Source organism: Columba livia, chromosome 22, assembly GCF_036013475.1.
Source record: "Columba livia isolate bColLiv1 breed racing homer chromosome 22, bColLiv1.pat.W.v2, whole genome shotgun sequence".
Classification (NCBI taxonomy): domain Eukaryota; kingdom Metazoa; phylum Chordata; class Aves; order Columbiformes; family Columbidae; genus Columba; species Columba livia.
In genome coordinates, this window is record NC_088623.1 from 6,964,908 (window position 1) to 6,992,250 (window position 27,343).

Below are 27,343 nucleotides of genomic sequence, written 5' to 3' on the forward strand. Positions count from 1 at the left end.
GCGGTGGCGTCACCCCTCGCGCGGCGAGGGGGCGGGGCCGCGCATGTAAATGAGTGTTTGGCGTGCGTGGGCGGGACATCGCAGGAGGAAATTTGCATAGCTCGGTCGCGCGCTGCCATATATGGAGGTGGCGCGCGCACGTGCTTACGTGCGCGCATTGAGCGCGCGCCTGCCATGGCGTCACGCGGCGCTACGTTCTCGCCCGGGGCACTCACAGGCTCGCACGCCGCCCTCTATACGTTAATATTTCAATGTAAATAAACTCTCCCTGGGTTGCGACTCAAACTGCTGCGTTACGTTAACGGTCTTTCCCTCCCAAGGGCCCGCAGCCGCGGGCCGCGCTCCAGAGGGAAACAACACCCGGGACGGGCCTCGCCGGCGGCGGGGTCGCGGTCGCCGCGCCCGGTGTGTTGGGAACAAGCGGTGACCGGAGGAGCGACTCCCGGGAGCGCCGGGCCCGCCCCGCGCCGCCGCGCTACGGGAGCCGCCGCGGGTCAAGCGCCGGAAGGCGTCGTTACGCGAGTGCGTCACTTCCTGGCGGCGCGGGCGGCGGGGAGCACCATGCCCAAGTGAGCGCGGCGGGGGCCGGGGCGGCGGGCCGGCGGGGCGGGGCGGGGCCGGGCCGGTCCGGTCCGGTCCGGTCCGCGGGAGGCGGGGAGGGCGCCGGGTGTCCCGGGCGCTGCCCGGCCGAGCCCCGGGCGCCCGTTCGGCGCGGGGCCGCGTCCCCGGGCCCGCCCGCGCTCCCGCCCGCACCGCGCGCTGTGGTTTCGTAGTAACAAGAGTTCTCCCGTTCAGGTTTTACTGCGATTACTGCGACACGTACCTCACCCACGACTCGGTGAGTACCCGGGCCGCATCGGCTCCGCCAGAGTAGCAAGTGCGTAGAAACGGAACGTACACAGACTAAAGGCACGTTCCTCGAAATATCGCAACGTCCTGCTTGCTTGGCCTCGTTAATCTCCTTTGCAGAAAAGGAGCAGGGGCAGGCGGGGGTTGAGCGCCAGCAGCGCAGGGCAGTGCCCCTGGTGCTGCGGAGGTTCCCCCGGCAGCTGCTCTCAGGGCAGCCCCTCCTGCTTAAACCTGTGCCTGTGCGCTCAGAGTTCGTGTGAAGGCTTTGCACGTCACCCCTGCCCGCGCTGCTCACACAAACCAACCTGTTTTATGCTGCTAAATTGCACAGGTTTAAAATTATACAACAGTTCCCAGTAATCTTTGGTTTTATGTGATATAGTCTGAGCTTTGGGTTTACCTGCTCTTTCTCAGCCCTCTGTGAGAAAAACCCACTGCAGTGGCCGGAAACACAAAGAGAATGTGAAAGACTACTATCAGAAATGGATGGAGGAACAAGCTCAGAGCCTGATTGATAAAACAAGTAAGGCTAATCCTTCCATGGCCCTGGATCGCTCTCCCTTTACTTCCTCTGCCTTTCCTCCCGCTGCTCTTCTTCATACCTCCCTGGTGTGTTTTCCTCACTCCCCTTGTGCGTCGTTGCGCTGTGAATCATGGGTGAAAACGTCGTGTGGAATACCTGGAGTTGGAAGGGGCCCAGGGGGTCGTCAAGTCCAACTCCCTGCTCCCGCCTGAACCTGGACCGCGTGACTCGGAGCGTCGTCCAGACGCGGGGCCGCGGCCGCTGCGCTGAGGGCCTGTTCGTGACCGAGTCCCGCTCCGTGCAGAACCTCCTCCAGTGCCCCATCCGGCCTTCCCCTGGCACAGTTTCACTCCATGTCCCTGTGCCTGCTTTTCTCATGGTACTTCCAGCCTTCCCATCTTTTGCCTTTCCTCTAGTCCGTCGCAGTCTTTTGAATTTCTCCGTTTCCCTTTCCCATAAGACTTTTTCATGCTTTTCCTCACCTCCCCAGGTCCTTGCCTTATTTCCAGTTTGAGCTGGCATGTCTTTACCTAACGATCCCAGGTGAAAGCTGCAGCTGCGAATCACGCGGTGTCTTTACCGTTCGCCCTCCTGTTAGGTGACATTCATCAAGGAGCTCTCTAGTCTCGGCTGGAGGAATTACTGTAATAATTGTCTTTGAGAGTATCAGGTGCATCCGCCGTGACAAGCAGCACGAACCAGGGATCTGTTCCGGAGTCAGAGCGCCCGAGCGCGCAGCATGACGTGAAGGACGCTCTGACCGCGTGGCATGGGAAGGACGATTGACAAAGGAGCTTCCTCTGCTTAGTAACTGGTTTTTTCTCCTGGGATTCTTTCTTTCCTTTTTTTGTTTTTCTTTTCCCCCCCAATGTAGCGGCTGCATTTCAGCAAGGGAAAATCCCACCGACGCCGTTCTCGGCACCGCCTCCCGCCGGAGCCATGATTCCCCCTCCGCCCAGCATCCGTAAGCCCGCACGCGCTTTGGGGTGGGAGGGCAGCGCCTCGAGCTGTGTCGCGTTTCCTGGGCTTGTAAAGAAAAGTGCTTTTAGCTTGAAGTCAAGCTAAGAATATCACAATGTAAGAGGATGCTCTGAGAGTTTCAGCAACCGTCCTGACCTCTAGTTTGTCTCACTTTAGTAGCGTTGAGTACGTTAATAGGCTGCGTGTGAGCTGCCGTGTAGAGAGCTTTGTTAAAACTTCCAGCACGGTGGGGTTTGTGTTGTTTGAAATAGAATAGGATTTATAACGTTCTTCTGCCCTTCAGCCGGCAAACGGCTGCGGGTCCTGCGGCTGGAAACGCTCTGCGTGTGCGGAGCTGGAGCCGCGCCAGCACGTTCCAGTGCACTGTTTTGGCACTCGGAGTGAGAGTAGAAACTGAAACTGAAACCAGTCTAAGACACCGCGATTTCTGAAGCGTCCTGTGAGCTGCAGCAAGCGCTTGCGCTGCACGGTGTGGCTGAGTGACGCACGGGCGTGTAACCGATGTGTCTGTGTGCAGCTGGACCCCCCCGGCCGGGCATGATGCCGGCCCCGCACATGGGCGGCCCCCCCATGATGCCGATGATGGGCCCCCCCCCGCCAGGAATGATGCCGGTTGGACCCGGTAAGTGTGGGAGTGGGGGTGTCTGGCCGTGGGGTGCTGCGTGGCCTGGTTTGGAGGAGGTTTGGGGTCGGTGTTCCGACTCGCGGAGCGTTGTGGCGGGGCCGGGGGTGCGGGGGGCGCTCCGGTCACAGCGCGCGCCGGGGACGTCGTGTGGGACGCAGCGCAGCCGGGCGGCCCCGCGCGCCAAGCTGGGCAAGTATTTCAGTCCGCGGGTACTATATACGTGTGAGCTCGTCCTTTGTGCTCTGCGAGGTGGGACACAAAACAGCCTTACAGCTGCTCATTCAGCTCCTTTACTGCTTTGAGTTACTGGCCCCTCTCTACAGCTGCTCTGGGAAATTGTAGCTTTTCTACTTCTAGTTGTAGCAGTTCGATATTTAATTGGTTAGCAGCTCTCTGTTGGCTGTGCTTACACTTTTGCACAAGGGGTACACTTCAGCGCTAAATGGATTTTATTGTTTAAAACGTCTTTAAGATAATGTGTCTCAGAAACAATGTACCGTAGAAAGTTTTCTGAGAGCTGCGAAGGCAAACTGAGAAGTCTCGGAGCTGCTGTGCTGTGATTGACTGGGGTCTGAAGGCTTCTCAGGGCGCGTCTGGTCGAGGTAGAGACTGGAACACCTGGAGGGCTCTAACGTCCCCTCTCCCGCAGCGCCCGGGATGCGCCCGCCCATGGGGGGCCACATGCCCATGATGCCGGGTCCCCCCATGATGAGACCCCCCTCCCGCCCCATGATGGTGCCAACGCGGCCGGGCATGACCCGTCCAGACAGATAAAGGGGGAAGCGGAGCCGCCTCTTCTTGTTCGCGTCGCCCTCTTCTGTACGATAAGCCGCCGCAGACCCGAGTCGCTGGGATTGTGCATCACACTGGCGTGCGGGGAGAGCTGCTGTCGGATCGCAGACGGTTCGACCTGCCTGCACCCGCACCGGTGCTTTTGTACCGGGTTTTGTTTGTGTAGTTTCCCTCCCCCGTTGAATGGTAAAACAACAATAAAACGTTAATGCTGGTTTACACCTGACTGCGGGTGTCTCTCCGTGGCCGATGACCGACGTGTTTTTCAGCGTTACAGCGGGGCTGTAACCCTCCCCATCCTCAGCGCTGGGGAAGGAATCGGCGGCGATTAGTGCTCATCAGCACGGGGCTTTGATGAAGTTGTACGTGGAAACCAAGTAGCACACAAATACTTGAAACTTATGTTTTCTCTTCCAAGCAGCCTCACTGGTTACATTGTTTTATATCTAACAATTTTAATGAAAAAAAACCCTTTGAAACTTATTTTTGGCTGACCTGGGAGTGCTTTATACAAAACGGCAGCGTGACCCCCAGCTGCTGTGGGCCTCGTGCCTTCCCACCGCGGCTCCAAGCCTGCGCCTAACCAACAAGCGATTTTGGGGGGGTCCGCCTGTGGAGTGCGGCCGCCAGGGGGCGCTGCGGGCGGGGCGGCGATGGGCCCGGCGGCCGCCAGGGGGCGCTGCGGGCGGGGCGGGGCGGGGCGGGGCGGGGGCGGCGATGGGCCCCGCGGCCGCGGCGCTGGGCGGCCCCGCGCGGCATGGCCGGGATCATCAAGAAGCAGATCCTGAAGCACCTTTCCCGGTGAGAGGCGCTGCCCGCGGGGCTGCGCGGGGCTGGGGGGACCGGGGCCGTCACCCACCGCCGAGGGCCCGCCGTGGGGCTGCCGGGCCCGGGGAGGGGCTTGGCGCCGGGGGTCTCCGAGAACCCGGGGGTGCCCGGGGGCCCGGCGGGAGCGGGTCCGTCCCCGTCTCGCCGTGCGCGGGCCCAGGCGCCCCCTCCCCGGGCCGCGTCCCGCGGGGCTCAGGCCCCTCAGCCCGGCCGGTGCCCCCGGTGCGGGCGTTCCCGCGGGCCCGGCTCCTGCCGCGGTGCCCCCGGGGGAAGCGGCCGGTGTGCGCCCCTGGGGCCGCTGTGCCCGGGCGGCCTCGGGCCGCAGCTCCTGCCGGACGGGCAGCGGGTGGGCCGGAGCTCGGGAGCGGGCGGGCGGGCGCGGCTGCCCGGCCCGGCTGCTCAGCCGCTCGGTGGTCGCTTTCGTTGAGGCTTTGTCGCTGGCAGGTGCTCGGGGGGCCCGTGGCCGGTGCGCGGCCTCGCTCGCGCCGGGGCCCGTTCCCCTCCGGGGCGCGGGAAGAGCCGGCCGCGTTATCTCCCGGCCGCAGGCGCATCCTCCCCGTTGCTAAACGCTTCTCAGAAACGCGCTTTGCCCGCAGTTTAGTGTTGCATAAAAACGGTGATGTTTTTCCATTTCGGTTTTGTTTCCTCTGAACGCCGCAGCTTCGCGCTCCCTCTGGGTCTTTCTCTCAGCTATGCTCGTTTGCCTGGAACAATTTTGCTACTCAATCATTAATGTGCCTTTATTTTCTGATTTCAACGTGCATGTGAAATAATTTTTTGTTCCTTTTGTTATTTCTTCACGTGAAGTCATTTCTGCATGGGGTGTGTTTTTGTTCCTGTTCCATCTGGAAACTTGCAAGCAACAGTCACAGGAGACAGCGAGATGGGGGAGACGGTGGCGGGTTCAGCAGCGGTTCGGATGGAGGGAATCGCGTGTCCAGCACTGGTGCCGATCTGTAAAGCCGGGCTTTGCGGGTGCTGATGGAGCTGAGCTGCAAATGTGGTTTACAAGGCTTAGCCTGCGTTGTGCTTCAGAATTCCTGGACCTCGTCTGCCCCGCAGCAGCACGCGCTCCCGGGCTGCGAGGCGCTGCAGCCGGCGTCGCCCGCGGCTCGGTGGCGCTGGGCTCCGGGGCCGGACGGCAGCAGCGGGACCTGTTACCCCGAGGGGACCCGTCCCGCCCCTCGGAACAGACGGGCAGAGGGGCAGGGCGGTGGTTCCGCGGCCGGGACGGGGTCCGGGCTGCCGTGCCGAGCCCTGGGGACGGGCAAAGGGCGGCTCGTGGTGCCCGATACGCATCGTTTGCCCACCGTGGAGGCGTGGGGGGTTCTGTGAGCCAGAGAGCCCTTTTTTCCCCACCTCAGGGCTTAGATTTTTGGCTAAATGCTGCAATCTGGAAATCGCTGTAAGGAATTACGGTCTGAATTCTCCGGTCTGTTTAGTTCTCACTTGTCCTGAAGCATTTTGCAGCAGTGCTGCGTGCTCAAGCGCTGAGGGGCAGCTGTGGCTTCTTTTACTGTTCAAAATGTTAATATTGAGGAATTCTTGATGGAAAGACAGAACCCCAGGCTATTGTGGGGTAAAGAAATAAACAGCTACGGCTTCATTGTTCAAGACGGGCAGGGAAGGGGAGTGTGTGCACAACAGGACGTGACATTTTCCTTTCACAGAGAGTAATCTCTCAAATCAGTGCTGCTGCGCTGCAGTTTGCCAGAACAACCCAATCCGGATTGATGGAGCGTGTGTCGGCCGCTGGGTGCTGGGTGTTTGCAGCCACTTCCACTGGGCTCTGTGCTGGTTCTGGAACGCTGAGCAGACTCCCGTTGCAGCACGAATGAACAGCGCTTGCGCTCGGGAGGGCGCGGGCGGGCGGCTCCTCCGGCGCCGCGGGTCCTGCCCACGGCGCCCCAGCCGGGGCGTCAGCAACGGGGCCGCTCAGCGGCTCCGCTGCCCTTGCCTCCTTTCTCCCCGGCTGCTCGAGCTCCGGCCGCCTCTGCAGCTTCTCCGTTGAGTCTGAATTATGTAATGACCTGTCGTTTTCTGCAGGCTGGAAACACAAGTGCTGATTGATCGCAGGGTGAATAATTTCCTAGAGTCAGGGAAGTGGGGCTGCTGACTCGTGCATTTATTTACGTTTCTTCCTAGTTCTCTTTCGTGTGTTATGTTTGAGTGAGGTTTAGTGCTGGGAAATTCCCTGGCGGCCGCCGCGGGTTTGGATTCCGGGTTTCGGAGCACGGGGCAGTTGGCATTTAAACGCCGCTGAGCTCCCAGCCGAGGAGCTGGAAATAGTAAAGCAGTTCCTCGGCGAGGTGGAGTTCAGCCCCTGCCAAAACCCCGGCCTCTCCTTTCGGGTTCTTTCTGGTTTGCTTTACAGGCCTCCCGGTACCAAGTCAGTCGACGGTGGGTGCACCTGGTCTGGAGCCTTTGCAGTTTTCCAGTGTCACCTCTGCTTGGGACGGGGCCGTGAAGATGCGGAATTCTCTGTTTTGTGGAACAGTGCGGACTCGTTCCTGATCTCTTTAGAAATGTTGATTTTCCTTTGTGAGTTTAGCTTGGAATTTCAAGGTCTTGTTACCTTAGTTTTGTATTGCAGTAGATAAGTCGGAGCCTAGAGAGCTGATAACTCGTTTGTTTTGAGCATGAAGATGTTTTGCAGCACTTGCGAGGCGGTGTTTGGTTTGGGTGGGTGAGCGGTGCGGCCGCTCGTTCGGTGTTTGGTTTGGGTGGGTGAGCGGTGCGGCCGCTCGTTCGGTGTTTGGTTTGGGTGGGTGAGCGGTGCGGCCGCTCATTCGGTGTTTGGTTTGGGTGGGTGAGCGGTGCGGCCGCTCGTTCAGTGTTTGGTTTGGGTGGGTGAGCGGTGCGGCCGCTCGTTCAGCGCAGTTGAAGGCTGGGAAGAGGGGAAGCTGGAGTGCGGAGCCAGCAGTGGCACGTCCGGGCGGGCGCCGGGGAGCCTGTCGGGGTGCGCAGAGCCGGCCCCGGGGAAGCGCACGGAGTTACGGTGGAACTGGAGCCGGGCGAGGTCACCGGGCTCATTGCGCCGGGACTGTCCCCAGGGAAAGCCCCATTGCCGTGTGGGGCGCAGGGTGCTGTGCGCAGGCCTGGAGTGGTGGAGGTGGCTGATCTTTGTTAATGAGATGTGATGCTTTCCATCTTTAAACAGTTGGTGAGCCTGGGATTGATGAGATTCCCTTAAGTTCTCAGTGCCTTCCTCCCGAGCGGGCATGGTACGGCTGGGTCAGTGCTGGCCCCTCTAGCGCCGCGATAAACGCGTCCCACGTTGTGCCGGTTCGGCGTTGGTCTCCTCGTGCAGCTCTGAGCGCGCCCTCAGCGCCGGGTGCGCTCACCAGGAACGTTGTTCCACGGTCGTACCAACAGCCTGGCTGACGCGGCTTTTCTTCCTGAAAGGGCTTTTACTTCTTCTTCCTGTGTCATGGAGGCAGCTGGTTTTTCCCGTTTTACTGAAGTTTTGATCACTTGCCCAGTTTTATTTCCTCCGATCTTATTTTTGGTTCATCCTCAGACACAATCTCACCGCTGAAGCTCCTGCCTCTGTCTCCCTTGAAAGTTCTCTTGTGTTTGGAAGTCACTGACCTCTCTTACTAGCCATGGACCTTTTTCCAAGTAAACGTGCCCTTTGGCTCCTGAGAAAAGAAGATGTAATGTGAGGAGAGATGTTGTATCACAGAGGGGTTGGTTTGTATTGGAGAAGGTCTTCCCATGGAAGATGGAAATCCTGTTAAATGACCTGTCCAGAACCTGCCCAGCCCAGGCTCTGGGAAGATTCTGGGTGAGGAGCAGATCCGCATTGGCCAGAATACAGGGGGAGTTTCGAAGTCTAATTTCTGTCCTGCCATAGTTGCTTAGATTATGTATTTGTGTTCCAAATTAAACCAGAAGGTCTCCGTGTCGTCCTTTGCTGTTCCCCTCATGGAGTCAAGAGCCTCGTCTGCAGCCGCTGGTATCGCTTGTGTGCTCCGACGGCGCCGACACGCTGCCCTTCCCGCTGTGCGCGTCTGGGGTCTGTCCGTCCGCTGCAGCCGGGGCGCGCGTTGCAGCCCGTACGGCGCTTGCTTCTGCCCATAGATGCTGCGTGTCATTAAGTAAAATCAAGGTCACTGGTGCACCGCTAATTAGTTCTCATGACTCTGCAGTGACGATTCCACAAAGGGTTTCTGGTTCGGCTTTTGTCGTGGTGATCCCGGCAAGCTCAAAAGGAACGCTGCCGTTTGAGTTTAGCGGCTTAGTGCTACGTGACTTCTGATCCAGTTGAAAATGAAGAAGTGCAAATATCCCACACTGTCAGTTTTCAAAGAGCTACCGTTTCCATTGAGGTTTCCCGAAGGCAGCAGTCCGTGCTGCCAGAAATGCTCCTGCTGGTCGTGTGGATGGCGCGAGCCTGCCAGCCAAACCTCTGAGCCGCTGCCCTGCGTTTGCCACGCCTGGCACTGACCACCGAGCTCCTTTCAAGTAATGAGGAACTCCCGAGCTCAAGGCACACCGCCTCCGTTTTCCTCCTGTAAGCCACGTCTCCCACATGTTGTATGTACCCACATGCCCTAAATGTGAAGATTATTCTGTTTGAAGAGCTCAGATTGCAGGAGGAGGGACCGGGAGCAGGGGACTTGGCGATGGGCACAGCTTCAGGGGTTCTGGGTGTGCACTTTAACGGAGAAAGCCTGTTTCTGGCTTAGATTTTTGTTCAGAAAACTTGCAGCTCCTGTTGTCCCCTCGGGTGGGCTCTGTGACCTCCTTCGGGCTGGAACGGTGCGTTTTGGTGCACCTAGAGCGCCTCATGGGCAGGAGTCCGGTAGTACTCGTGGTGCCTTTCTTACCGGGTCAGCGGGATCTCTGCAGCCTTTCCCTGGCGGTGACCACAAACACCTGTTTGTTGTGAGCTAGCTCGTGTTTCATACCACTCTTTCCACCAGTGTCCTGTTTCACAGCTGATGCCCTTTTGCTGCGTTACTGGGTTTTTTGATACACATACGCACTAGGTAAAAGCAATTCCCGGGTTTAGACGTGTCCTTCTGTCTTTTTTCCGCATTAGCAGCTGAAAGCAGCTTCCCCGGCTGAGCGCGCTGAGCCCGGGATGAGGCCTGAGCCGGGTCTGATCCTGCTTTGCGAGCGTGAGGAAGCGGCTGCGCGCAGCCTGTCCCGCCGTAAGCCGATCGGGGCCCGGCGGTGCCAGGCGCTTTGTGTTACCTACCCGCCCAGCTGGGTTTGTTTTATTCTTAGTCTGCAGTCCCCAGTGGCCAAGAGGACAAGGGCTTTCAGCAGAGCCGCTTGGCTAGCGTGAGACAAGGGTGCTCGTGTGTTGCCTCTGGGTGTGCTTGGTCTCATTTTCAGCAGTGTCTGTGTGTGTTCACAGTGGGACTCCGCACGCAGCCGTCACAGTCGCCGGCCGGTCCCTGCGCCCCCAGCAGCCGTGGCCGCGCTCTGCTTTCCCTGTGCAGCCCTTCCCGGGCGTGTGTGAACACGGGCCTCTGCTTAAAGGGAGCAGCCAGTTCCAAGTGAATGCGTCAGCCTGAGGCGCAGGCGGGTGTGTAATGAACCTGGTCTGTAGTCAGCTGTCGGTGTGTACGCTGGGCCCAGCCGGGGTGACAGCGTGGCACAGCGGTGGCCTGGTCAGGCCGCTGAGGCGGCAGGTCTCCGCGGCGGCCGGGAGCAGCGCACGAGCAGCTTGTGCCACCCTCCTCTTCAGGACTCGCTGCGTCAGTGGCGTGGGGTTGGCGTCAGCGGCTCTTTGCCGTCTGTCGGACTCGCTCGTCACAACACGGTCATTGTGGAGAGGCGCTTTTCCTGCAGGACGCCCCGGGCTGGCTGACCCGTGCCTGGCCGGTTCTGTGCCGCAGCTCCCGCGATGCCGCAGCAGCCGCCGTCCCGCAGCGTCGCTCTGGTCCCTCCTGCCCTCTGCGCAGTGACATTGCTCAGAATGGCCTTTGTGCCCGTCGCAGGAGTAGCCCACGCTGCTGGTGCAGGGAAAGAGGGAGAATGGCAGCATGTGACTGACTGAGAGACTAATCCTGCCTGCGCTGACAATGGGGGCTTTCTTTCTCTTCCACTTTCTGGGCAGAATTAGTTATGTGGAGGAGTGTGCAGCCAGCCCTGGCTCGGGCGGTGGGTGAGTCACTTAGGAAGGCTGCAGCTTGGAACGCTGTGCCCACGGAGGCGCGGGGCGGTGGAGAAGCCGTCCCCGTGGGGTGCTGCTGGCTCGCACAGCCTCCGATCCCGCGCCCCCCGAGCCGGTTCTGCTTCCTCAGGGATCGCAGTGCTCCTAATGAAGCCAGAGGCTTCCAGGTTTGCCCCGGAATACGTTGCTCTTGGGCAGCCCTGCTGGGATAGCTTCATCCATTGCGTTCAAATCTCAGCCACGTGAAGGGTCTGAAGATTCCAGCTGCAGACAAGGGAGGGGGGACAGCGGCTGCCGGGCGGGGGAACCGCAGTCAGGGCAGCCATGGGGTGCGCAGGAGAGGACCCGAATGTGACCTAACACAAAAAACAAACAAGTCCTTCAGATGTCAAAGTGTAAAGACTGTTTCTTTCTGGAGTGACTAACATGCCCTGGGTTTAAAAATGTCAGAAAGAGTTTAATAAAAGCAGCAAACAGGTTCTTAAACTGGCCTCTAAAGGCTCCTCTAGTCTCAGTGGCTTTTCTGGGGCTTGGCTTTATAGTCTTCTCTTTCTTCTCTTGTAGGTTTACCAAGAATCTGTCTCCAGACAAAATCAACCTGAGCACGCTGAAGGGTCAGGGGCAGCTGACCAACCTGGAGCTGGACGAGGAGGTGCTGCAGAATGTCCTGGAGCTGCCCACCTGGCTGGCCATCACCCGCGTCTACTGCAACAAGGCGTCTATCCGGGTGAGCGGAGCAGCTGTGCCCGCGGCCCCCGGCGCGGCGGCACCTTCCCTCGGCAGCTGCTTTGTCACCCGGCCATTTCTGATGGAGAACGCGGTGCGATTCAGTCCACGCGTCTCGGGCGCTGCGCTCGAGGTGTGGGTGGGCGCAGCAGCCTCACCAGTGGCCGCCTTAGCGCAGCGCCCTGCCCTGCTGTGGCGGGCAGACTGAGGGTGCTGAGAGCGCAGGGAGGTGCGCAGGGGCCTTGCTAAGCCAGCACTGAGGTCTCTAGTTAATTGCCCCTGATGGATTTCCAGGAATTTGCGCAGAGGCTTTCTGGACCCGCTCCTTTGACACCCAGAGCTGTGGCAGAGTCCCACAGCTTCGCTGCACCTGCTTGTGTCAAGCCTGCAGATACTTGCAGTGGCACTTTTGCACACTGAGCTCCTCTTACAAATTCTTCCCCTTTGTGCTTTGAGAGCAAAGAATTGGTTTTTTCCAGTTTATATGAAATGCCAGGTTGTTTAATCTCAGTTGGTAATAACCATAGTTGTGTTACATGAATCCAAGAGTTTTCAGTGTATCGAAGAGACTTGCTATAAAAGAAATACGATTCTGCCCTGCCAAGTGATAATAAAAATGTGCCTGTCTTGCTCATCTGATCTGCTCTGTTTTTAGAGTCAGATCTGCTTAATTTAGTAACAACATTTGTTCTCCCTCCTACAAGAACTGCAGAATAAATGTTGCTGTGGGAAAATAAAACGGATCTTTTTGGGTTGTGTACAGTCTTCAGAAGAGTTACTGGAGTTCCCGTAGGAGCAGCAACAAGGATGTTCTCCATAAAGAAATAGGAAAAATCAGAATTTGAGCTACGCAGTATCTGTTACTTGTGATGATAGGTGAGATCTAAGCCGGGTTTATAGGTGTTGGCTGGAAAGTCTCTCCACTTGTCTGTGTGAGCCTGTTTGACCTGGGTATGGCAGCACACGGTGGTTGTCACTGTAGTCGTTGCTCAGAGAACTTTCCAGTGCGAAGGTAACTCTCCTGACCTCAGCTTCACTTTTTCAGATCCAGTGGACGAAGCTGAAGACGCACCCGATCTGCCTGGTAACGTTTCCTCTCTTGCTCGTTCCTTTTCTTCCTCACTCTCTTTAATTTCTCCTACTGGAGAAGAGTTCTGTGAGGGGAAGCTGTGAAGTGCATGCTCAGTTTCCATTTGTCTGAAATGCTGGGCACACGGGGAAGGGAGCTCTGAGATAGTCCTGTTTGGCGCTGTGACCTCCCAGGAGACCCACGTTTCGCTGCAGGATGGCGCTGGGCTGAGCTCTCAGCCAAGCCCAGGGCAACCTCGTGCCTGGTTTTTGTTGCTTGTTTTCCCCCACTTCTGGGGATTCTGATTACCCAGCGATCCTGGCACTGCTGCTGTGGGAGCCTGAACACGTGAGGCTCCGCGAGAGGCGGGAGCCTCCGGAGCTGTTGATCCCTGCCCTGGAGTCTCCGAGCTAAGGCTGGCAGGCTGAGCTTGAGCCTGGGTCTTGTGTTCACCGCTCCCATGTTCTGTCTTCACAGTACCTGGATAAAGTGGAGGTGGAGATGCGAACGTGCGAAGAGCCTCGGCCGCCCAACGGACAGTCTCCCATTGCTCTTGCCGCCGGTCAGAGGTCAGAGCCCCAGCCCCGGGGTCTCTTTCTGGTGCGCTCCTGGGGTGTGGGTGGCCGTTGTTCTCGGTTACCCACCGGCCCCTCTGCGCTCGGGTTTAAGTGGCTCTGGTATTGCTTGTAAACCCTGGAGTCTCTCTGTATGCTCGCCTCTACCAGGCCTTTTGTTGTAACAGGTGATGACTGAGGGGTCTTCTCTTTGCAGTGAATACGGCTTTGCTGAGAAGGTCGTGGAGGGGATGTTTATCGTTGTCAACTCCATCACCATCAAGATTCACTCCAAGGCCTTTCACGCTTCTTTTGAGCTCTGGCAGCTCCAAGGCTACAGCGTCAACCCGAACTGGCAGCAGAGCGATCTGCGGCTCACGCGCATCACCGACCCGCAGCGCGGAGAGGTGCGGAGCCGGTCTGACGCGCCCGGGGGCCTCGGGGTGCTCAGGCTGGTGTCTCAGTGCCCGCACGGTGACGGGGGGGTCGGTCAGCTTGCCTGCTGAGTGCTGGAACAGGGAGGCTGAGAGCTGCCTTGTGTCCAGAGCTTTCTCTGAGCTCTTCCAACCTGAGAGTGGAACTGGAGCAGCTCTGAACACCTTTGTGGTTTGTCTGGTTCTAAACTCAGCGTGAGAGATGTTACCTGGGGCATGAATTCATTTTTGTACTGGGATCACAGAAGAAAAGTAGAGTGAATGGTTTTCTGTGGCCTTGTTTCATTCGTCGCCATCTAAGTGCTTAGTGTAACCCTTGAAGTTGTCAGAAGTCTCAGCATCTTCCTATTTCTCCTCTTCTGGGCAGGTTTTGACGTTCAAAGAGCTCACCTGGCAGACACTGCGGATAGAAGCAGATGCCACTGACAACGGCGACCAGGATCCTGTCACTACCCCTCTGAGGCTCATTACCAACCAGGGGAGGATCCAGATCTCCCTCAAGAGGAGGGTGAGAGTTGCCCCCGCTCGTTGCAGGATGCAGCCCCGCTGCGGGTGCGGTGACGATGCCAAGTTCCGCCCGCGTTCCTCAGCAGCCGCTCTTTCCCTTCACGAATGTTGAGAGCAAGCTGCTGTACCGCCCTGTGTTTTCTGTGGGAAGCAGCTGTGTTCTTACGAACGTCAAGGCAGCTGATTTCCCGGGGAGGAGAACATGTATGCAGTCAGTTTTTAAACTGGTTCAAGCATCTCAAAGAGAGCTGTCATCTCTCTACTGGGAGATTTAAGCCTGGTAGCCTTATTTTTAGCTGTCAATGGAAATGTGAAGAAGCATACATTAAAAAAATAAAATAAACCTTTTTTGTTTTAAACCGGTGAGCGATCTGCCTCCTAAAGGGGAGGTGGCTTTCGCTACTGACTCTCTCAGAGGAGGTCCTGTGGGCATCCCCCAGATGAGTTAGCTTTTCTCTTGGATGAGTTTCAGAGCAGCATCTCTGGTTTCTGCTACAGCTTCTGTGTGTTTTGAGAACGTCTGTGTATTTTCAGACCAGAGATTGCAATGTGATGGCGTCCAAGCTGATGTTTCTCCTGGACGACCTGCTCTGGGTGCTGACAGACTCTCAGCTGAAGGCCATGATGAAATACGCAGAGTCGCTGAGCGAAGCCATGGAGAAGTCTGCCCAGCAGAGGAAGAGCTTGGCTCCGGAGTCTGTGCAGGTGAGTGAGCCGTGGTTTGGATGCTGGTCTGCCAGGAGAAAGGGAAAGACAAGGTGAAAGAGACAGTTTCTCTCTGGGGGACGGGACTGGTGTAAGGAATTATGACATAAAACCAGAGTGAGCTGTGACACTCAAGGGAAAACAATGGCGACTAATTGCACTGTTGTTGTTTGGTTTGTTTTTCTTCCTGATGCTCTGGAGAGCTCTTGATTTTTGCAGCTGCTGTTTGGTTTGCCTATAGCCTGGCAGCGTATGAGAACCTTAGAACAGCTGCTTCTCTCAGCAACCCTGACCTTTCTTTGTTGTAAAAATGTTGTGCTGAGTAAATGGTTGACACGTCACAGACCGAATACGTAGGGCAGAGGACAAAGATGTTTTCAGAGGCAGGACGAGGGAAGGGGCGTATGGCTGTTTGGGGAGGCTCTGGGGAAGGAGGGCTTTGCACATCACGGGGGGATCGGGGATACTTAGCCCTTCCTGTCCAGGAGTCTTAAGGCGCATTTCAAGAGAAGCAAACGGTAGCATGATGTACAGGAGGCAGAACCACAGAGCGTTTTGCTCATGAGAACACAGGAAAGGATCCAGATTTCTGGACTCCCAATTCAATTTCTATAAATCGGTGCCTTGCAGTCTGGAAGGTTGCATGAGTTGTTTTAATGGCATTATAAGCGCTCTCTCTCCCTTTTCTGTTTGTGTTTTTTAATCTGGGTTAGTTCTCACTGAGCCGGTCTCTCCAACAGATCACACCGCCCGCCCCGAGCACCCCGCAGTCCTGGTCTCAGCCGTTCGGGGTCAGCGCCAGCGCAAGTAGCATCGGTCAATACTTCGATAAGCACGACATGAAAGAGTCATCGTACCACCTCCTCATCTCCCGGCTGGACCTGCACGTCTGCGACGACAGCCACGCTCGGGACTCAGGTGACGGGAGCAGCACCGGGACGAACGTTAATCCAGTCATCCATCTTCTGTCTTGAAGGAGGATTTTCCCCTTGAGGATTTGCCTCATCCATCCCATGATGTTTTAGAATTGATCTGTGTATCGCTGTCTCCCGAGCTGCTGTTACCAACCTCTTAGCTGAGTTTTGTTGTCTTTATTTCACTGGCCCTACCAGCAGGTGTTGGAAACACAAGTGCTGGTTCTTGTATGATGGGGGCCTGGGAAGCAATGGGATCTTGTGCTTTGGTATTTGGGATTCTAGGCCTGGTTCTTATGATGTCAGTTGTTGGCCTGTTACAGTCGGTTGTCCTTTTCCTTGCCTAGGACAGGATTTCTAATAGGTGATACCTTAATACTAGCCACAGTGACCGTCAGTCAGTAATTTTGTTCTGAGTTCTCCCGAAGCAGGACTGGGATTTGCAGAGCTGACGTGTTTGCTGTGCTCTGCTTTCCGCAGGAGCGCTGAAGCACGGGATGCTGGGCGGCGCCATGCAGCTGACCTTCAGGAGGATGGCGTTCGACTACTACCCTTTCCACAGGGCAGGTAGGGCGCGTGCAGCCCCCCGGCTCCAGGAGGGGGTCATAGTTTGAACAACAGTGATGCCGTATCGAGGAAAAGCGACCTCGGCGTTCTTCCCAGCACCCGGGTTCGGGACACGTGCCGGCAGTTGTGCGAAAGCCTGCACGTGTTTCACAAGCACATAATATGCCGCGTATTGCGTGTTCCAGATCTGATGTCAATAAAGAGGAATGCTGTACAGATTTGCATATGTTGGGGGCACAGGAGGGTTGTGTGTGTCCAGTAATCCCAGTTCTAAAGCCAGGATGTTTCCTTTCCTGCAGGAGACGCCTGCAAGCACTGGGTGAGGTACAGCGAAGCAATGGAAACACGGGGCCAGTGGGCAAAGAAGTTGGTCAGTGAATTTCAAAGCAAGATTGAGAAGCTTTATGAAGAAATGGACCCTGCGTTCGCCAGGACTCCACTTTCCCCATTCAAAAGGAAACCAGGTAATGGGACCTGATTGGGCTCCCAGTAAAGCAGGAGATGGTGACAGTTCTGCTCCATCCAGCACTGTCTCCAGCTGCCTCTCCCCAGTTCAGCGGGCTGATTCGCTGCTGCAGGAATCCCCAGCGCACTAAGGAGGAGGGTGGCTAACGCTGCAATAACGCTGCAGCAAGAATGGACCATGGCAGTGGTCACTTTTCTGGCTTGTTTATTGAGTTTGTCCATCAGTGAGCATATAAAGCAAAAATTAAATACTTAAAGGCTGGCTGGAGAGCGTGTTCTCTTGCTAGAGCAGACTCGTCTTTCACAGTGTTCCTCCTTCAAAAGTCCTCAGTTGTTTTTCCTTGCCCATCTGTTTCTAATTCTGGGGCTGTTAATTTGGCTCTGCGAGCACATACGTGTTGGTATTGGTGGTGAAGTTTGCTGCAAAGAACATGAGTAAAACCCCGCTGGTTCTGCTTTGCCATCCCCACAGATGCTTCCTCGAGTCCTCATAGCAGTCCCTTGGAGAGGGGCCGGGAACCTCCCACGAGTTTGCCGCGGCTCCGGCACCCGCCCTGGCACCGGCTCCGGTCCAGCTGCGTGGTCGTTCGAGTGGATGACTTGGATGTTCACCAGGTCAGGATCTCAGCAGCGTCTGGAGGTGTCCGTGTCGTTTAAAAACAACAACATCTTGATATGTAAATAAATCATGCAAATCCCATGTCATCCAAGGCAGCCAAAACTCTGCCCGGAGAACCCAAATGCTGTTATTGTGTTGCATGTAAAACTTTTAACCCAAGCATGACCTGCTGATAGTTTTCATGTCCAGAGGAGGCTGCACGCACAGCCACAGAGCGTCTGCGCTCGGTTCACATCCAGCCTTGCATCGAGCATGAGGCAGGCCCAGGGTGAAGGATGTCATGCATTTGAGAAGTGGTGAGGGTATGGATTCGTGGCAGAGGAGGGATAAGTCTCCCCTCGTGCTTTCTGGCCCGGGACAGGGAGCATCACCAGGCTGGGCCGGGCCATACACCCTGTAACCGTTGAAGAGCGTAACCGGTACCGGATACTGCCGTGGACTTACCAACATGCTGTTAATCTGGAAGGAAGCTCTAACAAATTTCAGTTTTGTTCATTCATGTCACCTAACTCTGATTATCATGGCCCTTGCTGACAGTGACAGGAGACAAAGAACCAAATTCCCCCAAAGCAGAAGAGCTGGCAATGTGAGCAGGTAGCAGAAAGTTTTGTTTTTACATGAAAGCAGAGTATGTTTGATGTGAAGATGAGGAGGATTGAATAGAGGAGACTGCAGGGCTACTGGGACGCTGCGTTTTGCCAGATCCGAATTCTGCACAACTGTGTTTTCAGGTCTCTACGGCTGGTCAGCAGAGCAAGAAACCCTCCCCCTTGCTCTCCTGTAGCAGAAAATTCCTCAAGTGTCCGGATCAGGTCTCTGCCATCCACATCGAATTCACAGAGTATTACTTCCCAGACAATCAGGACTTTCCAGGTAATACACCAAGGTTAGCACCTTCTTTCATAAGTTTCTTGCATAATTGACCAACTCTTCATTCTCCAGGTGTGTTAACCCTGTTACACATTCTCCAGGTGTCCATTTCTGTTTCATTTTCTGATGTTTGCCTTTCTATTATTTTCGTTTGCCTATGGGAAGGCGGGATGGAGTTTGCCCAGTGCAGAACGGGGAGGCAAAGTTGTGCTTGCAAAGCACCATATCCAGGAGCGTGTTGAAGGGCCAGTTGTGTCTGCCCAGCTCTCGGGGCTCTGCCGCGCTGACGGGCTCTGCGGCGGGGCGGTCGGGGGCTGTGGGTGCCTGCAGCGGCTGCGGTGCGAGAGCTGGTGCAGCTCGTTTCTCTGCCGCACCACGCTGCCGCGCAGCCAGAGATCTCTCTGCCGGCAGCCGGTGAAGCCCTCCACGCTGGTTTTGTCGGTGCGGGTTGTACACTGAGCCGCAGACCACCCAAGTGCCTTTTCTGATGTTATTAACCTGTCTCAATGCTGTTTCATTCCAGTTCCCTGCCCAAACCTGTATGCACAGCTGAACGGCCTGATGCTTACCCTGGACACAGCGAGCGTGCTCTGGATAAATCTCTTCTGTCTGGATCTTTATCGCAGCTTGGAGCAGTTCAAAGCCATCTACAAGCTGGAGGACTCAGGCAAGCGTGATGAGCATGTTGATGTTCGACTGGATGGCTTTCGGCTGAAGGTACCGTTTGCTCCCTTCCTTTCCCAGTCTCTAGTGTTCTCTCCCTCCCTGTTGTGGAAGGAACATGAGACCAGGATGTAGCTGGAGTCCAGAACGAGAGAACAAACCCTCTGCCTTTCTCTAATTTTCTTCTGTCTGCCACTCGTGTTAGTTTTAGTTGGATCTATGGGCAGTAAACCAGCTTGACCTTCTGCGTAAATGGCCAGGAAAAGCCTCTGTTAAAGTTCCTTCTCGCCGCTTTACTTGTAACGTCTTTCTCCTCTGTGTAGCTTAACATCCCCGTGGAGAAGAAAGTCGCCGACCATCCAGATCGTCCACAGAGCCTCTGCGTTTGCGCGTCGGAGGTGACTGCCACCAACACGCGCCACGCTCCCTTCTGCGCCTGCCAGGACCTCCAGGGCCTCTTCCGTCGTTTTGCCAGTTCAGAATTCTTCCACTCCAGCTACACCAAGTTCCCACGGGCTCAGGACAACTTCAGCCTCCTCCACACCCTCTTCTTGCGCCACGCGTACGAGGTGGACGGCAGGCCTCGGAAGCGGCCGGGCTCTCCCCGGCTGTTGCACAAAACCGCTGCCTCTGAAGATCTGTGGTCGGTGAATTTCACCGAGCTTTCCCTGGACTTTGAGGGGGCTGAAAGCTCAAAGGGCAGAGCCCTGAGCTTTATTGACCCGTTTCCTCTTTCAGTTTGGGCCTGCCTTCCCAAGAGGTGGGGGCAAGCGCAGATAGCTAAACGACAGGAACTGGTTGCCTCTGAATTGAAAATGAAGCCTTCTGCCAGCTTCAGCCATCACTCCGAGCATGAGAGCCTTTCCAGAGAGCAAGGGCTTTGTCAAAGGTCAAAGACTGACCAGGATCTGAAGAACATCTCCAAGGTCCCAGACACAATGGATGTCTTGGGAGAATCTGACTATGAAATTAGTGATGGAGTAGATGACAAAGAGCTGGAAACCTCTGCTGATATCCATGTGCTTGTGTCCTCATCTGTTCACGTCAAAGTTCGGCTCAACCACTACCAGTACTTGGTGCTGCTCAGGATGAGGGAAGTTCTGCAGACGCTGCAGGAGCAGTTGGCCCAGGATACCCAGGAGGTGACCGGGTGTCCTGTGGACCCTGTGTCCGCGTGTGTAGGAGCGATGTTCCACAGTGCCGAAGTGGCCCTGCTCATGAACCCCACACCAGGCACCGTCTTGGAACCCAGATCCCTTGACTCAGACACAACGAGCCTGATCGAGTCGGAGCTCTCGCCTTCAGACAGCAAGGAGGGGCTGGCGGCCGAAGAGAAGGAGCTGAGGTCAGAGAGCAGTTTGGAGAAGGGGGTGCGCAGTGCCTCGGAGCTCCCGGAGGACAGCGGGGCTGAAAATGCGGGTACTGGTGTGACCAGTGCCCCGCCGGCGGGGCTCCCGAGGTCCGCGAGCGACGGAGCTCTGAGTACCGCTCCACGGAGCCAGAGCGCAGAGGAGAAAGCTTTGGTCGAGGAGGCACGCGAAGCTGTGGAAGCCCTGGCTGCAGAGGGACCAGCGGAGCCCAGCAGCCGTCCCCACAGCCCTCCCGCCCTCCCTTCCAGCCCAGCCTCGGACACGCAGCCCTCGGGGAGAGGAAGCGTCACTCTCAGTGCTCAAGCAGAGCTCATCCCTTTGAAGAACATCGAGGTGGAGCTGTCTAGTGCGCTGCATATCACCAAGGATGCCACGAAGGAGGCTCTGCACGTGACCATGGACCTCACCAAAGAAGCCATGTCTATCACAAAGGACGCTCTGAGCCTGAGCCGGGAGAAGATGACCTCCACCGTGCAGAAGATGCTCTCTCTGCCCCCCACCAGGTGAGTGGCCGCCCTTCTGGGCCCCCGCGCAGCAGCAGCGAGGCTGCGGGAAGGGGGAGACGTGGGCCGACTGCTCCTGTTCGTTCTGTGTCATTTGGATTAGAGATGGGATAGCTCTTCATCTTGGGCTTGCTCTAAGAACACTAAAGTCTGACTCGCAAGTGTTCAGAGTCCAGCCCAATATCTGGATAGTGTGGAGGCAGAGCTCTTTGCCTTTATCACTGGTTTTTGGCAGGGATTCTGTGCCCAAAGCGGAGGAGGGCGCGGTGACTCCGGGCGGGGGGAGCAGCCGGCTGCGTTTCTTCTCCATGAAGAGGACGGCGTCCCAGCACTCCTTCGACACCACGTCCGTGGACGGGAGCGGCCCCGAGGACGGGCTGTCTGTGGACAGCGATGGCAGCGACGGCTTCGTGATGCTCACAGACTCTGGTAACGAGCGCTTGGCTTTATCTTCTTCTTCGTGCTTATTTCCCACCAGTGAACAGTTTTCTGCCACGGGCCACCGAGTCACGCTGTGTTCGTATAGAACTTGCTTGTGCCGCTCCTGTTTGAAGTCAGGAGTGGTTCACCCGCGGTGGCTCTTTCTGCTTGCGGAGGTGCCGCTTCTGGGAGATGAGGGTGACGCCTGCACGCCCCAGCGTGTTCCAGGACTGCGGGTGTGTGCGGGTGGCTGGATGGTACCGAGCCCCGAGGAAGGGTCAGGAAGGGCTGGCTGGAGGGAGGGCACCCTGAGCGCTTCAGTGGCGGCCTTTCACTCCAGCTCTCTTGCTTAAATTCGTCTGAGGAGCTGGAGAGTTCCTTGGGGACGGTACAGGCTGACAGGCCGTGACATTCAGGCAGATACTGAGATCAGGGCTTCTTAAAACCAGAAAAAGAACCAGAATTGAGTTGTTGTTACTTCCATTTCAGAACCCAGCCTGGAACCTCTTCCCTCAGGGCACCTTCCTCATGTCCACGACGACACGGGCAGCAGAGCGAGCCTGGCGGCGGGGGACGAGGGTGGCGTGTCTCCCGAAATGAACAGCTCCACGTCGCAGAGCGAAGACCCCAGCGCCCCGCTGGTCAGCGTTCTGTTCCTTTGCACTGCGAGGTTGTCTTGAAGTGAATCTGGAGCCATGTCGTGGTGTTTGTTTTAAGAGGCGATCTTGTTGCTCGCTGTTTCAGGTGTCTGTCCTCGTGCTGAAGATGAATGAGGTGAACTGTGGAATAGAAGCACGAGGTGATGATTTATCTGTTGCTTTACAAGTCATGAACGTGGTTCCAGAGCAGCTGAGCAACGTGGGGATGTGGCAGTATCTGCGTGGCTATCTGGGTAAGATGCTGGCTCCTGGAGTCTTCTATAACTGGCTTTCATGCTGCCCGCGCTCAGGGGATGTTCCCTTTGCACTGGTTCTTCAGTGTTAGTGTTCAGTGTATTTAGGATCGAGTAAGTTTTGTGTGTGACTGAATGTCAATGCTAACTTTTCTGTCAGTGGTTCAAATACAACAACCACCAGAAAGCCCAGCAGCAGCCCCAAAGCTGCGGTGGCGGCCGCAGCCCTGCCCCTGCCCCGCGGTCCTGTCCCCGCGGTCCTGTCCCCGCGGTCCTGCCCCTGCCCCCATGGTCCTGCCCCGTGGTCCTGCCGCGGGGGCGAGGGCACACCGGGCTGGGGAGCTTGTGCTCAACTCTGCGCAAGCCACACAAAGGCCGGTTTTAAAGAGTGAGAGAGGAATGCGTCCAGGGGCTCGAATGGCCCGGTTCCGGTGTTGGCTCCTGTGATGTGGACCCTTAGCTGTTTGAAATTTGGATGAATTTCACGTGAAGGATGATTTCAGACTGCTGTTGTGAACCTGACCCCATTCTGCATCTCGACAGCACACAGGCATCTTTTCAAGATTCCCATTTCGATTTTGTGTTACTGCTGGTGCCATGTTCTGTGTGAGGTCTTTCTCCCGCAGCTCTGGGAGGTGCGGGTTTGGAGGAGCCGCCGGTGCCCGGGGCGGGAAGGGCCCCGCCGGCCGTGTGCCTGCGGCTCAGCGCGGGACCCGGCGCTGCCGCGCACTCGCCCCTGGCCGCGCAGAACGGCTTCCTCCGGATGCTGGTGCACAGCTACATGGCAGAGCTCTCCATGGCCTTCCTGACCAACCTGGGCCCCTTTCTGGAGGATGAAACAATCCCAGAGGTGATCCCCATGGAGATAGAAGTTGTGGATGCCAAAATCACCTTGAAGGTGAGAGTATGGGGAGGCGGAGGTTCCCCCGGGGTGGCAGCCTGGGCAGAGCTCGCTCGCACAGGATGCCGTGGGCCTGCTCGGGGCCCTGCAGGGGTCCTGTTTTCCCAAAACTGTTTTATTTTGCTTCTGAAAACTGCCCTAGGGATGAACAAGTAACACAATGGAATTGTTGAAAGATTGGATTGTGGGGAAATGGGAGCCTGACATTCAGATTCTCTCCCCAGCTTTGTTTTTGACCTGGTTTACAGGCTCAAGGGAGGGAATTAAATACTCCTTCCTCCAAGTGCCTGTGCAAAATGGGAAATATTTGACCTTTTCTGTAAGCATTCAGGGAATTACCGATGAAAAACATTATGTAAGAGCTGGTTGGTATTTAGGAGGGGGGCACTGACAGAAGTTCTTGATGAAACCCTTTTGAAAGCAACGCTTTGGCTCCAGGACGAGTAGGAACCAGCATCGCTGCACAGCAGCACCAGACTCTCCAGACTAGGGGATATTGCCTTTTTTTGGCTCAGGAATGTTGGCGAGGGGTTTGAATCAGGAGTTCATAGGACAACTGTGAGAGCAGCGCCATGGTTGTGGGTCCCTCTTCAGCCTTCACTGTGGGCAGGACAGAACTCCTGATCTGTGGGAGAGATTTCTGCACAGATTAAGACTCGCATGCAGCCTGGTTTAATAAAGCCAGGCTTTTCCTCGGGGTGGGTGACCCTGGTGAGCTGTGGCGGTGCTGCCGTTCGCTGACGCTGGCGCGAGGGGAATCCTCCGCAGAGCTGGTAACCTCCGCTCGCTTTTCTCCAGGATGACAGCCCGCGGGTGTACCCCACCTCCCCCGGCCCCGTTCCCATCACCGTGGCACTAGATCACGTCATTGTGGAGCGCAGGGATGACGGAGTTTTCTACGTAACAGGTCAGCAACAACGGGGAAACTTCCTTTGCTCTCCGGCGGCTCTGCCCGGGCGGTGCGGGGGCTGCGGGCTCCGCTGTGCCCGGCGCTGGGGCGCTGGAACCCACCGGTGGCGCGGCTCTGGCCCCTGAGCAGCCCCTGGTCCTGCTCTCTGCCGTCGCTTCCACCACAACGGACGAGCGGTCGGGGCGCGGTGCAGCTCCCTCGGGCTCTGCGCGCTCGGCTCTGGACTCAGCCGCTCCTGCCTCTCTCGTTCCTGCTCCGGGTGTTCCGTTTGGACGGACGGTTTGATACCGCAGGCGAACAGGTTCACACCTAAACCAGTGAGCTGGCAGCCTGAATTCCTGCCTGATGCTTCCTTGAGCTCGCATGGTCAGGACAGATTAGCACTTCTTCCCTTGCTTTAGTTTCTCCATTTTCAAATAGGAATGAGATTTTATTTTGGTTTGGTTTTAAAAAAAGATGAAGTTGCTCTTATTGTCCTGAGGACCCTGTTGTATAAATGTCCACCCTGAATGTTTCCTGTGCCGCTTGCAGCTCCGCGCGGGGAGGGCTCAGCGCAGCGGCACGAACCCACGGCAGCGCCGCAGCAGCAGGAGGAGCCTGTGCCGGGAGCACGGGGGCTGCAGGTGAGTCACCGCCGGACAGTGCAGCCTCTTGTCTGCGTGCGTTTGGCGGGCGTGGTGCGGTGCCGACAGCGGCAGCCTGCAGCTCCTTTCGCGGGCGTTCTCAGAAGTTCTGGGACGTGAGGGTCAGCCCAGCATCAGCTCCTGGTCCCTTTCTGAAATCTGTTGTTGGGTTAAAACCTTGCCCCCCGCAAGTCTGGCTCCCGTTCCTAGAGAAGGGAGGTCTGGAGGGAGCAGAGGTCAGGGAGCCAGCCCGGCAGCCCGCGCCGCCGCTCGGGACGGGCACGGGAGGCCGCGGGCACCGGTTGGCGAGGATTCCTGCAGCTCAGCCTGGGCCACGTTGTCAGTGAGCTTCGCGCAGTTGTGTTACGTCATCTCGAAGGCTCCTGCTTTGGTTTTCCTCTGGGAGCAGATGGCGTGGGAGCTCTGCGGGGCTGCTGACCGCTGGCAACTCCTGGGCTGGTTCCCCCCTCTGTTTCTTGCAGTTAAAGGACGTGCCAGAGTTGCAAAGGGAGCTTCAGACCATGAAAATAGCGCTTGCAGAAGCCAACATGGACAAGACTCGCCTTCTGCAGGAGATTAGGAAATACAATCCCCTGTTCCAGCTCTGACGGTGAAGGCGCAGCCGCAGCTCGGGACAGCCCAGCACCAGCACCGCGGCGGCCAGCTGGATCCTATCGCTGCTAACGGGTCAGCCTCCTGCAGCCCGATCCCCTCGGAGAACGGAAACCAGCAGTGACCCCAATGAACTCGAAGGAGGGAGAAGGCAGGGCTGGCGGGGCAGCGCGGAGCGGTCTGTTCACCAGGGCGGGCTCGGCCGCAGACCCGGCTCAGTTGTCTCCGTGCCCGCGGGCGGTGCCGACGGCTGCTTCCAGCTCTCACCTTCCCCTGTATCATCTGGAGATGGTCAGTGTTGTGTTTGTGCTGCTTTCAGCTTCCTCGTTGGGAAGGAAGCTGCTTAAGCCACAGAACGAGATGACCTGGGTGTGTTCTCTTTGGGGTGCGCGCCGTCCCACACCATTGCACGCCGGTTTCACCAGTGGAGGGGGAGAGCAGTGCTGGCCGCGCAGGACGGAGCCGTCTGCGTTCTGCACAGCCACGTGGTTTTGTTTGTATTAGCACCGAGTTCCTGCCTGGTCTCAACCGTCTTTTACCGGGGATGCTTATGTGAGGTCAGGAGAAGGTGCTGCCGCCGTCAGCCGCTCGCGGTGGGCGTGAGCTGGGGCTGAGCGCGGTTTGTGTTCTCACCTATTCGGGAGCTGCTTCCCCGGGGAGGAAGAACTCTGTGCTCAGTGACTGGCGTGATCTATAAAGAAACAGCCTCTGCGAGTGCCGGGGGCAAAACAGAAAACCTTAGTAAAATATGAAGTAAACACTAATTTTAAAAAGTAGAAAAGGAAATGTTGTTGATGAACTGCAAGAATCAAATCCCGAGGCAACGAAGGCACCGGGTACGTGGTTTCTGCGGGTCTGGGCGATACGGGGGAGCAGAACCGTGTCCTGCGGCAGGAGGTGTGAGCTTCGGGGCGAACACCCGCTCCCCCCGTCACACACAGCAGAGGTCGCTGCGCCTCATCTTATTTCAAACTTTGATTTGGATTTTTCCAGCTGCGTTTTGTGTTTGTGTCAATGCACCATTTCTGACACACGAGCTGTTTAGTGCTCGTAAAACAAACGTGCGGTGATTGCCACCCGGAGGGAGGAAAGTGCCTGCGCAGCTGGGCCAGCTCTGGCGTTCGCGGTCCCCCGGCCCAGTGCTGGCCCCGCTGTGCTGGCCCCGCTGTGCTGGCCCCGCTGTGCTGGCCCCGCTGTGCTGGCCCCGCTGTGCTGGCCCCAGTGACGGGGTCGCTGCTCCCCTGAGCCCCTTCTGTCACCCGTCAGGACAGGTGTGGAGTGTGCTGGGCAATGGACGGGAAGGAGCCCGCGGGGCCTCTTCTCCAGAGGAAAATGCACTTTACATTTCTTGAACGTCTGCGGGCGCTTCCTTCCCCAGTCCTGCCTCGAGCACGCAGCTCGGCAGTAAGAGCCGGTCCTGAAGGGCCGGGGACCTTCTGTGGTCACACAGGCTCTTGCTGTGAGCAGCTCTGTAGTGAGAGCAAGGAGGTGACGGCACCTGCGAGCCTGGACCAGCTGTGACACAAACCTCCCCACCGGCTCGATGTCACACCAGCGCTGCCTGTCCTGTCACAGCGGCTGTGACACCGTCCCCGCTGCGCAGAGCCCGCACCAGCACACTCGGGCCCTGTTCCGTCCCACTGCTCCTGTTCTCGCTCCCTCTGCCTGTGTGCAGCAGGAAATGCAAGAACTGTTGCTGTGGGGAACGCAGAGGTGTTCTTTTATTCACTAATTGCTTGAAAGTGGGAGGTTTCTTTCTTCTTCACGTTCACGTTTTCATGCTGTTTTGTTGGAGCGGGTGTCCAGCTTCGTCCCCAGCCGGTGTGGGCAGGAGGTGCAGAGCGCTGTCCCCGGGGCGCTGTCCCCCTGCCGTGTCCCTACCCCCCGTGCCAGGCTGGGGCCAGGCTGCTCACAGCACATTTGCTGCAGCAACTCAAATGCTTTTGTTCAATTAAGGCACTTCTGCTGTTTCCAGTACCAGTAAAACGTTCTGTAAAACAAAATCCACGTCCCTCTCCAGGGCAGGAGTGGGAGGATCAAAACTCCCGCGTCTCCACTGATGACGACGAGCAAAGTTCACCCAGCAGAGCCCCAGCACGCTCCGCACGTGAGCAGCGGCTCCGGGGATCACCGTGTGCACCGGTGGGCAACGGGCAAGCCTGACTGTGGGTTTAGGCAGCACTGGGACTCCAGAGTGTGTTTCCACTCACGTGTTTATTGGTTCTATGAACCACAGAACGAAATTAAACCTGTTAACCTCCTGACGGGCTCCTGCGGTTTATTTCCCCCTT

The 27,343-nt window shown here is 57.2% G+C and overlaps 2 protein-coding genes across 7 annotated transcripts; both read left to right on the forward strand.

Annotated features, from left to right (window-relative positions):
- The first annotated feature begins 207 nt into the window (after nucleotides 1–207).
- On the forward strand, nucleotides 208–3,989 carry SNRPC (small nuclear ribonucleoprotein polypeptide C). Of its 2 annotated transcripts, none has more exons than XM_065038548.1 (6): nucleotides 208–569; nucleotides 796–838; nucleotides 1,264–1,372; nucleotides 2,244–2,336; nucleotides 2,871–2,975; nucleotides 3,628–3,989. In XM_065038548.1, the coding sequence occupies exons 1-6, from the start codon at nucleotides 562–564 to the stop codon at nucleotides 3,750–3,752; spliced, it is 483 nt and encodes a 160-aa protein (XP_064894620.1). In that variant the 5' UTR covers nucleotides 208–561; the 3' UTR covers nucleotides 3,753–3,989. The 2 variants fall into 2 exon arrangements, with proteins under 2 accessions (XP_064894620.1, XP_064894621.1); XM_065038549.1 differs by having other exon boundaries at nucleotides 222–569; nucleotides 2,247–2,336.
- Nucleotides 3,990–4,435: 446 nt separating this feature from the next.
- Nucleotides 4,436–27,313, forward strand: BLTP3A (bridge-like lipid transfer protein family member 3A). 5 transcript variants are annotated; one of them, XM_065038413.1, is made up of 21 exons: nucleotides 4,436–4,571; nucleotides 11,293–11,455; nucleotides 12,500–12,538; nucleotides 13,001–13,092; nucleotides 13,295–13,484; nucleotides 13,879–14,019; nucleotides 14,553–14,723; nucleotides 15,464–15,641; nucleotides 16,118–16,204; nucleotides 16,504–16,668; nucleotides 17,142–17,284; nucleotides 18,020–18,161; nucleotides 18,682–18,875; nucleotides 19,145–20,694; nucleotides 20,930–21,123; nucleotides 21,604–21,755; nucleotides 21,859–22,006; nucleotides 22,633–22,904; nucleotides 23,706–23,814; nucleotides 24,349–24,440; nucleotides 24,923–27,313. In XM_065038413.1, exons 1-21 carry the CDS (start codon nucleotides 4,528–4,530, stop codon nucleotides 25,046–25,048), a joined length of 4,392 nt encoding a protein of 1,463 aa, XP_064894485.1. In that variant the 5' UTR covers nucleotides 4,436–4,527; the 3' UTR covers nucleotides 25,049–27,313. The 5 variants fall into 5 exon arrangements, with proteins under 5 accessions (XP_064894485.1, XP_064894487.1, XP_064894484.1 ...); XM_065038415.1 differs by lacking the exon at nucleotides 4,436–4,571 and adding an exon at nucleotides 7,178–9,114; XM_065038412.1 differs by lacking the exon at nucleotides 4,436–4,571 and adding an exon at nucleotides 9,135–10,719 and having other exon boundaries at nucleotides 24,349–24,417; nucleotides 24,918–27,313.
- Nucleotides 27,314–27,343: the final 30 nt, after the last annotated feature.

What these genes read in the sequence shown, in the direction of transcription:
- SNRPC (XM_065038548.1), top strand. An exon ending in GAGCCTGATTGATAAAACAA is followed by an intron (nt 1,373 to 2,243) that starts GTAAGGCTAATC and finishes TCCCCCCCAATG; the next exon opens with TAGCGGCTGCATTTCAGCAA. An exon ending in AATGATGCCGGTTGGACCCG is followed by an intron (nt 2,976 to 3,627) that starts GTAAGTGTGGGA and finishes CCTCTCCCGCAG; the next exon opens with CGCCCGGGATGCGCCCGCCC.
- BLTP3A (XM_065038411.1), top strand. Translation starts at nt 10,637, where the DNA reads ATGGGGGCTTTCTTTCTCTTCCACTTTCTGGGCAGAATTAGTTATGTG. An exon ending in CAGCCACGCTCGGGACTCAG is followed by an intron (nt 15,642 to 16,117) that starts GTGACGGGAGCA and finishes TGCTTTCCGCAG; the next exon opens with GAGCGCTGAAGCACGGGATG. An exon ending in ATGCCAAAATCACCTTGAAG is followed by an intron (nt 22,905 to 23,705) that starts GTGAGAGTATGG and finishes GCTTTTCTCCAG; the next exon opens with GATGACAGCCCGCGGGTGTA.